Consider the following 11511-nt stretch of genomic DNA (forward strand, 5'->3'; position numbering starts at 1 on the left):
GGTTATGATATGAAATTATAAAAAAAATTAATAAATTAAAGACTATCAAGTATCAATATCACTTCCAATTTATTTTTGTTTTATTATAAATTTTTTAAATTATTAAGATTTTTATTAAACTCATTTAGCTTTTTCAATTATTACTCACTTTTATTATTTATTTATCTTACAAAACTAAAAAAAATATTTAAAAACTAAAAAAAATATTAAATTTTGATTTTAAATCGGGATCAAACTGAAATAAAATTGAAAATTTCAAAATCGTTAAAAAAAAAAAAAAAAAAACACTTGTTCAGTTTCCATTTCATCTATTTTTAGAAACCAAATTTGATTTTAGAACTGATGGTTCATCAACCGTGGTTAAGCGTACCCAATAGTCACGCGATAGTATTACTGTCGATGGTCGTTACGCAATAATACTCAAACATTTCTAATTAAAGTAAGGCCCACATTCTCCGCCTAGCCGTGTGAGAAAAAATAACCAATTTGGCATTATCTTGTGAAGAAGAAGCGCCAGGAGCGTTCTTGCTGTGAGTGACTATGACCCTCGCCAATTCACCATTTATCTGTTTCTCCATCTATAAAAGCTGCGAAAACTACCTAAGCTGAAAAAACTGATCAAAATCTGAACTGGGTTTTTCTTAATTTCCGCAGGAAATCTCTCTATCCAAAGATCAAATGGGCTTCGATTCAGATTTTGAAAAAAGTCCTGCGCCTAAGCTTTCTTTCCTTTCACTTCCAAACAAGCCACAAGACCCACCAGGATTGTTAACTCCACCAATCCATACTTTAGCTTCAGTTCCATTCCAATGGGAGGAAGCTCCTGGCAAGCCTAGACTCTCCAACACACACCACCACCAGCCGCCGCCCAAGTCCAAGACGGCGAGGTGCTTAGAATTGCCTCCAAGACTGTTAAATGAGGCCAAGGTCAATAACGTTTCTTCTCCTACAACTGTTTTGGATGGGCCTTATTTATCGAGTCAGTCTAATTCTCTAACTCGATCTAGCTCCTTGTCATTTAGAAACGGAAAGTCGTTTAGTAATTTAGATAACTTAAGCAGGAGAAGTAATAAAGGGAGAGGCATATTTTGGTCCAGTCGGTGGGGGAGTTTTAGAGGGAATCATAAAGAGGTGATTGAAGGTAGTATTGACTTGTCATCTTCCGCTTGTAATGGCCATGATGGTGGTGGAAGTAGCGGCGGTGATACAAAAGTGAAGGTTACAAGGGTTAGAAGGAAATTTAGCTTCTTTAGTTTCTCTTCTACAAGATCACATTCGTGGGTAAGTATGTTCTATGTTCTAGTCCCATTTGTTTTCACTGCAGAATTATAAAAAAAAATTGCACTTCACTTCACATTTATGAGCGTACCCCATTTCAGAAACGTCCGTATAAAATACCATTTTTCACGTAAATTGTAAATATATATCGTTTCTGCGTCCGATGGAACATAGTTCTCTTCTTATTGATTAAAGAAGAAATATTTTAGTGAACTTTATCAAAATAAAATAGGAATGTTTTGGTACTTGATTGTCTAAAAATGTCTTTTGATAAATTTCTGAAATGGATATTGAATGTTTTGATGAATTGTAACTGCAGACAAACATCTATGAAAGCTTTAAGCAGGTGGTCCCAAGGAGAGGTAGGCAAAGAAATTGAGGAAGATCGTGAACCAATAATATTCATTACCAAATGTCAACAATGTGGAGCCTACTCCTGTCAAGCTTCCATTTTAGAATTTTTGTATATAAGAAAAAATTTTAATAATTTATCTTATATTTGTTGACTTAACTGATGTGATTAATTATTTTTTTAAGCACGTTTTGTTTTTCCTTTTCCTTTTAATTTAGGGAAGTGATTTACTTTTTTAATTAATTAATTAATTACTTTATTTTGATTTCTTAGTTTCTGAATATCCACCACGAAAAGATACATGATAAACATGGAACTCCCAATATCTAGTGGTTAAGGGGGTCAAAAATAATTTTAATTACTTCGAATCTTCGGCTCACTTTGTTATAAATGAATTTTATAGAATTTTACCAATTAGATTCATATAACTTTTTTTAATGTAAACAATATATATATTTACATGCGGCTCACTTTGTTATAAATGAATTTTATAGAATTTTACCAATTAGATTCATATAACTTTTTTAATGTAAACAATATATATATTTACATTCGTGAATATAACGTAATTTTATTAAATTCAATATTATCAAATTATATTATTTATGTACTCGTGAATATAATTTAGCAGTACGTGTATAAAAATTAAGAATACATTCAATTTCGAATCTCGATTTTTGGTTATTTCAAAAAATTATAAATAAAATTTCTATATTACAGATGCAAATTCTGATGGAGATATTAGTATATAATATGAAGTAATTAATTATAGATGCATGGATTTCTAAACTAAGAATATTGCGTACATATATATATATATATATATATATAGATGTGCGAAAAGTCAAGATAATTGCTTTACATTTGATAGAAGAAAATTGCGAAACAAGAGGAGATAAAGGTGAAGTCAAGAATTAGTTGGCAAGCACTTTCTTTTCTTCTTGTAATTGGCTTTAAAACAAGCCTGCCTTAGCCTCTTTGTTCTTTCAGTCAACTCCGTATCAGGCACATCTTCTACAAGCCTTTTATCCTCCTCCAACATCGCTATTTCATTATTCAGTCCCATCTCCTACATTATTAGTATTCTAAAACATAAGCTATCAATTCAAATTTTATATTAATTATGAGTCCCTAAAACAAATAAGTCGTGGACAATCTTTTCCATATAAAAGTTTCAATTACACGTGTTCATACACCTGCGCGTGCTTGCGCGCGTAGTTGTGAGTAAACCATCGCTTTGGTTTAACTCGAATCCAACTGAAATAAAAAAAAAATGTAAACTGAACTTTTTTGACAATAAACTGAACTAAACTGAAATTTATTTTTCAATCAAACCAATTGTTTATATCAAATTTAGTCGTTTTTTACCATTTCAATTCGATTTTAAACCCAATCGATGGATTTTTATGAATTGATTTGAACCAAATAATGAATTTTGATTCAAACCAAGTCTCTTTTGAATAACTGATCAAACCAAAATGAGTCAGTTCGATTTTTGGTTCAGTTTGGTCGTTTGGTTGCACACTCCTACGCATGCACATACATATATTGATATAAAAAGGCTTGCCTAGACCGGGTGTATAAACCCACTTATGGACCAAATAAATGAGATGAAGTATTTTCTAAAAGGTGTTCCGATTTATCTTTTTTTTTTTTTTAAGTGTATGGTAACAAATACCATTGTTTTAATAAAAATATTTAATTACATCGATTGGGTCCATAAGTGGAGTTATGGACCTGGTCTAGATAAGTTTTTCCCTATTAATATATATTCAACTCTAAGTTTTTTTTTTTCCGAGTGGAATATTCAAGTCTAAATTTAGTTATTAATACTAAGTATTATGTATGGATATTACGAGTTTTTGCACTTTTTTTTTTTTGAACACTGGAGAAGGAGATTTGATCTAAATCTATTGTCAGATCGTATATACATTTATTATTAGCCTATGTCTTGGTGAGTTTTTGTACATAGTTAATCATGAAGTAAAACAAATAGCAGTATATAAGATTTTCACATTTACAAATTAATATTTGTAGATTGAAATCCAAATACCCTTTGGGCCAAAAGAAAATATATATACCTTAACATTGTTGATGAGTGAGTTCAAGCTCTTGAGCTTACGATGCGGCCATCTCATGATATTGAGTTCCCTACATCTCTTTTTCAACACAGTCAATCCCACATTCATTTCTTTAGCAGCTTTTGTAATTGGCAGATCAAAATATTTTTTTATCTCTTCCATTTCTAAAGGAACTGACATCTTTCTTCCATTTCTTAACCTCCTCTCTTCCTCCACATTCTCACAATAACGATCATATGGGTTATCAAGTAGCAAAGTACTATCTAAAAATGAGTAGTCATCGATGTCTAGGTTTATCTCTTCAAATCCCTCGAACCCATAATTTTTGTAGTGAGGTAGAGTTAAAGAATCCAACTCGAAGAAGCTCTCCAATGGCGGAAATTCTGAAACTCTGGATATTAAAAAAAAAAAAAGATTAAATATTTATTATAATAATCATACCGAAGGATAAGGGAAGACCGGAAATTGTAATAGATTAATTAAATTCAAACAAAAAAAGAAAAAAAACAAGAAATTAACAATTGAGTGCTTACTTTTGAAAAGTGTCGTCTAGGTTTAACCAGTCAGTATCAAATGAGTATTCGTTCTTTGGAATGTTTAGTAGTAGTTCTTGGTCTGTTCTTTTAGAATCCATATATATTTAGGAAGATAGAGATCAAAGAAGGTAATTACAGAGAAAATTAAAAGTAATGATTAGATATAGAAGTGCATGGAGGGGTTTGTGAGAGTTACAAAACAAGTAGTGGATCAATGTGTAGTAATTAGGGCATTTATTATTGGAACGATTACCAATAATTAGAATTTTAATCCGTTAAGCAATATAGTGGGCTAAATCATGCATTTCCTTCTTAATTAATGTATCTGTTTTGATATATTTAAGAGCTTTATATACCGTAATTTATGTTAATTTACACTTCACATATTATTGATATGCCAGAAAATAAATACTTCACGGTCTCGTTTTGTTTACATGCTTTGACAAAACACATATATTAAGAATTTAATCAATAAAAGTTATTTTACTCTTTTTTACCATTAGTTCATTAAAATATTAATAAAATTTCTTTATTTAATGAAGAATCATAAAGGTTATCCTGAGAAAAATAATTATTTACATACGAAAATTTAGAAACCTTGCAAATATTTGGGACATCCAAAAAAAGAATAACAAGCAAATAAAAGGATTGAAAGGAGTATAATGGATATGCCTATTCTTTCCGGTTTTCCATTCTTTTGGATTAGGGGAATTTGCAACCCATTTGCACTATTTTCGGCCCGTTTTTACCCTAATATTAATAATAGGATTGCGATATTATCATTTGCCAAAGGTTTCTCACTAGTGGTGGTAAAAGGTAAAAGTGAGTGTTCGATTATTAATTTTAACTAAATCAAATTAGCATGGTGTCAATATATTCGAATATATTTTTATGGTATCCAAACTTCAGAATTGAAATGATATAAAAATCGATCCAAACCTTGAATCAATTTAGCTTATTATTTACAACAAATTAGCAATCTTGGATTTAAAAATAAATTTGGTTAGTTATTTATAGTAACCGAACCAAACAATTTTCTATATCTATACCGTTGGTAACCAAATTTTTAAAACAACTATCTAAATCTAATCAAAATGAGTCAGTTTGATTCGATTTTCAATTAGAAATCTAGTATTGCTCACCCCTAGTAAACATAGGGAAATTTTGGGTTGGATTGCATTTGATTTGACTCATATTTATATGAGTCACTTTAAATAATGTTTTTTCCATTTGAATTCAAGTCGAGCTAGTCATCACATTCTGGGGCGGAGCTCAATAGATCCCCAAGGAGCACCTGAGCATCTTAAGAAATTAAATTTTTTTTTTTTAAAAAAAAAAGTATGTTTTGATCCTTAAAAATATAGAAAAATTATATTAGGCCTCCTAAAAGCTTAAAAAAATTCTATTTGAATCCCTTTGAAATAATTGTCCTAGCTCTGCCCTTGATCAAATACTACAAAAAAATCACATTTTTGCAACTGATGATTGCGACCGACACAAATCGGTCGCAATTTTACGACTGATTTGTGACCAATTGCGATGATTGTGATCGTGAATGTATTGCGACCAAGTTGCGACCAAACAGCGACAAAATTTGTGACGGATTTGCGACCGATACTCAAGCAGTCGCTAATTGTAGCGCTAATAATTCCCGCCAATTTGTTTTCCATTTTGCAACTAGTTTAAGACGGATTTACGATCGATTTTTTTGACCGATTTGCGACTATGTATTATTCCATCGCAAAATTGCGCGCCTCAAATTCAGGACCAAATTTCTGCGAAGGATTTGCGACCGATTTGCTATTGATACATTGCGACCGACCACTTTGGTCGCAAATCGGTCGCAATTGTGGTGCAAAGTAAAACGACGTAGCAGAGTTAAAAATTGCGACCGATAGGTCAGTCGCAAATATTAGGGCTTTAAACGCTAGTGAGCGCCCTCCTCATTCTTTCTTCTTCTTCTTTCTTCTCCTCTTCTCTTCTCCTCCTCCATTTGCAGCGCCGTCCCAGCCTCTTGTCGTGCCACTCCCAGCCGCTTGATGCCTCCTTCTCTGCTCCATTGCAACGCCGGTCGTCGGAGGATCCCTTCTCCTCGTCGTTCGTGGTCGTCAGTTCAGGTATGTTTGTATTTTTTTTTTTCATTTTCGTTTTTTTTTTTGGGAACTTGTATTTATTTTGTTGTTCTTGTAGTTGCATGACAAAAAATAAGTTGTTATTTAGTTGTTTTAGTTGTTGTAGTTGTGATTTAGTTGGTATTGTGCATTGTGTATGTTATTGAAAAGAATGATAAAATTGGAAAAAAGAAAATTTGATATTGTAATGATAATTTGGAATTTTTAATAATTTAGGCAAAATTATATATGTAATTTAATCAATGTAATTTTATGTAATGCAATTTTAAAATTTTAGTTGGTGTTAAATTGATTGAAAAATAAAAAATTGCATGTTGTTAATTAATGTTAAAAAAAGAAATAAATCAATTGATATATGTGTAAGTAAATAAATATAATTGTGTAACTAAAATAAATGACAAATAAATATAATTGTGTAACTAAAATAAATGAGAAATAAACATAATTGTGAAACTAAAATAAATGACAAATATTGTAATTATGAAATAATGAATTTTTTTTTATTTGTTATTATTGTTGTTATTATTCATAATTTTTTTTTTTGTTATGAAATGAATGATGCGTTTGCGTTGGAGGCCTACTAGTGGCCATTTTGCCTTTGGAGAATGTTGGTATGATATAGAAGTGTTTATTAAAGTGTGTTTTGATTTGAGATTTGATTGTGTTGTGCCGAAGTATTGCCGAATTTTTTTTTTAAAATTTGAAATATATCTAAATAATAAAAGAAACATAATAAAAAATTCTCATGTTATTTGCTACTTATTTCTAAACACTTTCCAAATTCTTAGTAAAATTAAAGTTGAAGAAAATCCTTTTGTATCGTTAGTGAAAGTAAAGTGAAAAATAAAAAATTACATCTTATTAATTAATGTTCGAAAAAGAACTAAATCTATTAATATATGTGTAAGTAAATAAATATAATTGTGTAACTAAAATAAATGACAAATAAACATAATTGTCTAACTAAAATAAATGACAAATAAACATTATTGAATAAACTAAAATAAATAACAAATAAACATATTCGTTTTCTTGTGATAATGAAATAACGCATTTTATTTGTTATTATTGTTGTTATTATTCTTAGTTTTTTTTTTTTTTTTTTTTTTTTTTTTTTTGTTATGAAATGAATGATGCGTGAGATGTTGGAGGCCTAGTAGTGGCCATTTTGTCTTTGGAGAATGTTGATATGATATAGAAGTGTTTATTGAAGTATGTTTTAATTTGCGATTTGATTGTGTTGTACCGAAGTGCTGCCGAATTTTTTTTTTAAAAATTGAATATGTGGAATCGTACACTTACTGATATTATAGTAAGTTTATATATATATAAAGATATATATAAACTTAGTATTGAATAAATGAACTTAGTCAGTTTACATTTATATATAGTTACCCTTATTATAGAAATAACCTTAGTAAGTTAGAACTGTAAATTGAACATTACATTTGGCATGTTTTAAGGATGGTTTAGACTAATGCAATTACATATAATTTGCCCTTTATAAACACAGTGTTAATTAGGTAAAATAAATGCGAACTAATCGAGATTGGATGTACTGGAGGTACGAGGTCAATGGGATATTAAGACAAGAGTTCTTGCAAGGATTGGAGGCGTTTATATAGTTTGCAGTTGGTAATCCTAGTTGTATGGATGGTGATAAGTTGAGGTGTCTATGTAATCACAAGAAGTGTCGAAATAGAGCCTTCTTAAATATCGATACAATTAAACTTCATTTATGCAAAAATGGGTTCGTGGAAAATTATTACGAATGGATACATCATGGTGAACCTCGAGTTTCCAGTGGGTCAGGCCACTCTATTCCGGTAAGTTTAGAAGGTTAGCCTTATCAATTTCAGTATGGTAATCAATGCAATGATATGGTAATCGATGCGAGTAGAGTAGAATGTCATTGGGAAAATATGGAGGAATCGCCAAACTATGCAGCACAACAATTGTTTGATATGCTAAGTGCAGCTAACAGTGAACTGTGGCCTGGATGCAAGAATCATTCAGTTCTATCCATTGTGGCACGATTACTGCACATGAAAGCGGAGCACCATTTTTCAGAAAAGTGTTACGATGATTTTGTGCAGTTAGCAAAAGAAATGTTGCCTAAAGGCCATTCAATGGTTGATAATTTTTACCGGACAAAAAAATTAGTTTGGGGATTGGGACTACCCGTGGAAAAGATTGATTCAAGAGATATGGGAGAGCTGGCAAAAGACATGGGAGGATCTTGCATTCAAGAGAAAGCGGGAGACATTTGCACAAAACACGCGCAGTGAGACTGGCGGTGATAGAGCAGGACCTTCTCGATACACAGGCGGATCAATATCTGCTATAGAGACATCTCGATTATTAGTGAGTCAACTAGTCATAGTATATGAAAATGATGTTTAATGAAAGTGATAGAGATATACTATTAACCATGCATATGTAATAGTATAGCTATGAATGATTTTCTATTGACAATTATTTCTTTGTATTGAATTGGAAATTTGCATTAAATAAATGTTATTAGCATATGAACAATAATTGTGATTAGTACATTTTGTATGTATTTAATTGGACCAAGTAGAGAATGGATGTTTAGTACTGACTGTTAAACATATTCTCTAGGACATTAGAAATAATTTTTATTGTTCTTAATCTTGATTTATTTTAATATGAGCAAACATTGATTGTCTTGTGCTTTGATTCATTAAAGGGTGAGTTTCATTATTGGAATAATATTCTCGGTGAATTGGGCAAAGATATTTTGTGTTTGTGAAATATTAATTAATGATAGAATCCATGTCTCGGTTTAGAGATTGATGATGCACTTTAAGTAAGCTTATAAGGTTTCATAGTGTAAACCCTGCAGGTGGATATTGAATCCGACACATGAAATAAGTTGAGCGACAATCTTAAAGTTATATTGTGATTTAAATAAATTGTCAGTAAGTTATTTAAATGACAGCATCTGTAATGTTAACGTGGGGAACATTATTTTATTATGTTGTGAAATTGTAAAATAAATAAGGAGTTCAGTCATGAGTTTTTAGTGGAATAATTCATGATTAATTATAATAAGAATATGTTGGTCTACATAGGTTCTTATTATAATTAGTAGCTTGATTTATGTTATTCCTGCGGTCCCTGTAGTGCCCTAATTATTTGGAAAGTTAAGGGTGTATTAAATAATAGATAAATTATTTAGTTTTAAAATAATTGATAATTATTTTAATTAAATAATTTTTTGTTTAATTTATTTTATATTAAAAAATATCTTCCTATCGAAGAGAGTTTTTTTTTTTAATATAAAATTGCAAAACCCTAAGAATAAAGAGACGCACGTTATTCTATTCTCTACCACTCAGAGAGTTCCAAAAGAGAGATAGTTAGGGATTACTGCAGAAGATCGTGGGTGACTCCAAGATCTCTGGAAAGAAGACCGGTGAGCGATTCTGCGCTTCAAGAGGTCAGTTTATTGATTTGTTCGATAATGTTTTTAGTTTGCCTCATATGGTTTCGAAGAGGGTTGTTTCCGCTTTATACCCGCTTCCATCAATTGGTATCAGAGCCATACGAAACTGTATGATGGTGGCTATTTTGTCATGTTTCAATCGTGTATCTATAATCTGTTTTAATTGTTTGATTGGTACATGGTTACAAGAGCTTCAAGAGTTTTTGAAGGACAGTAGCACAAAAGTGCAGTACCTGATACAACCTTTGTTTTTGAAACTGTGGTTTTTAATGGGCATTAATATATAAATAAATAAATATATATATATATATATATATATATATATATATATATATATATATATATATATATATATATATATTTTTTTTTTTTTTTTGGTTTTGTTTCGATGAACAGGAGAGGGGCAAGAAAAGACGAAAAAAAAAAAAAAAAAAGATCAGTAAATGGAGGTTGAAGGGAAAAGGGGCAGCGGCGGCTAGGGCTTCTTCGTGAAGAAGAACCTGCTGCTTGCCAAAATTCCCGTCTGGTCCCTCATTTTTTTTAAATTTTATATTTTTGACCCCTGATCTTTAAGTTTTTATTTTTTTTTGACCCTGAATCTTTCTGTTTATTATATTTTAACCCCTGGACTTTAATTTTTTACATTTTGACCCAGAAAGTATCAGTTATTCCGTTTTGGCCCCCTGGAGTTATTTAAATTATAAATTGAGCCTGATTGTTTCTGGTTTTATTAAAATTGCCTATACTATTTCCGGTTTTTGTAATTTTGGCCCAATAGTTTCTGTTTTATGCAAAATAGTCCAAACAAGTTCTGAAATTTGCGAAATGGCCCAGAATTTTTCTGCTTTTGCAAGATAAACCCAGAATGTTTTAATTTTTTTTGCATAAATAGACCAGAACACTAAATTTTTAACATTTTCAACCAAAAATGTTAATTTTATTTGCAAAATTGTCTTAAAAATATATTATTTTGCAATTTTGATTATAATTAATTTATTTTAATTATATGAATTAATTTGTGAGTGGTTTTTTATTACTTTCTAGTTGTAATTATTTGCATTTCTTCCCCATCGGAAGATGTCATTTTTTAATATAATTACTGAACTAGTCTAATTTGTCTGTATTGATTTAAGTTTCCATCTGAGTAAATTAATTAGTGACATGAATCAGATGTAATATTTTCTCACACATTAATGTTAATTTAAGAGGCATGTTATCTCCCATCGAGTAGTATGTGCCGGTCTTATCTAATTATAATATGCAAAACATGTGATTGGTTGAATTCTCCCATCGAGGTTGCTATTCATGAATGTTGTGAATGTGTATTTTTTTTGAATTGTGATATCAATGTTGTATATTTGCAATTTTGATTTATTCAATGTTTATTATTGATATGCTATTTTTGTTTAATGCATGATATAGAAATGGCATCATTCAGTCCCCTTGCAAACATCTTAACCCAAAACAAACTTGAGGGTCCAAACTATGTTGACTGGAAGAGGAATTTGGACATTTTGCTTACTGCTGAGGAGTATAAGTTTGTGCTTACTGAAGTTTGTCCTGAAAAACCCGGTGAGGGTGCCTTTGAGGAGGTCACCAGAGCTTACCAGAAATGGGTTAAAGCTGATGAGATGACGCGATGTTACATTTTGGCTTCTGTGTC

At 30.7% G+C, this 11511-nt stretch overlaps 2 protein-coding genes across 2 annotated transcripts; one reads left to right on the forward strand and one right to left on the reverse strand.

The window, feature by feature from the left end:
• The first annotated feature begins 461 nt into the window (after positions 1-461).
• LOC105645468 (uncharacterized protein At4g00950) lies at positions 462-1873 on the forward strand. The gene is made up of 2 exons (XM_012231072.4): positions 462-1281; positions 1598-1873. Exons 1-2 carry the CDS (start codon positions 679-681, stop codon positions 1655-1657), a joined length of 663 nt encoding a protein of 220 aa, XP_012086462.1. The 5' UTR covers positions 462-678; the 3' UTR covers positions 1658-1873.
• Positions 1874-2537: 664 nt separating this feature from the next.
• Positions 2538-4345, reverse strand: LOC105645472 (protein RKD4). The gene is made up of 3 exons (XM_012231078.1): positions 4245-4345; positions 3712-4102; positions 2538-2699 (listed from the first exon to the last, which is right to left on the reverse strand). The coding sequence occupies exons 1-3, from the start codon at positions 4343-4345 to the stop codon at positions 2538-2540; spliced, it is 654 nt and encodes a 217-aa protein (XP_012086468.1).
• Positions 4346-11511: the final 7166 nt, after the last annotated feature.

The sequence above is a fragment of the Jatropha curcas genome, unplaced genomic scaffold, assembly GCF_041381405.1.
Source record: "Jatropha curcas cultivar XTBG-Jc1 unplaced genomic scaffold, XTBG_Jcur_1.0 HiC_scaffold_951_pilon, whole genome shotgun sequence".
NCBI lineage: Eukaryota > Viridiplantae > Streptophyta > Magnoliopsida > Malpighiales > Euphorbiaceae > Jatropha > Jatropha curcas.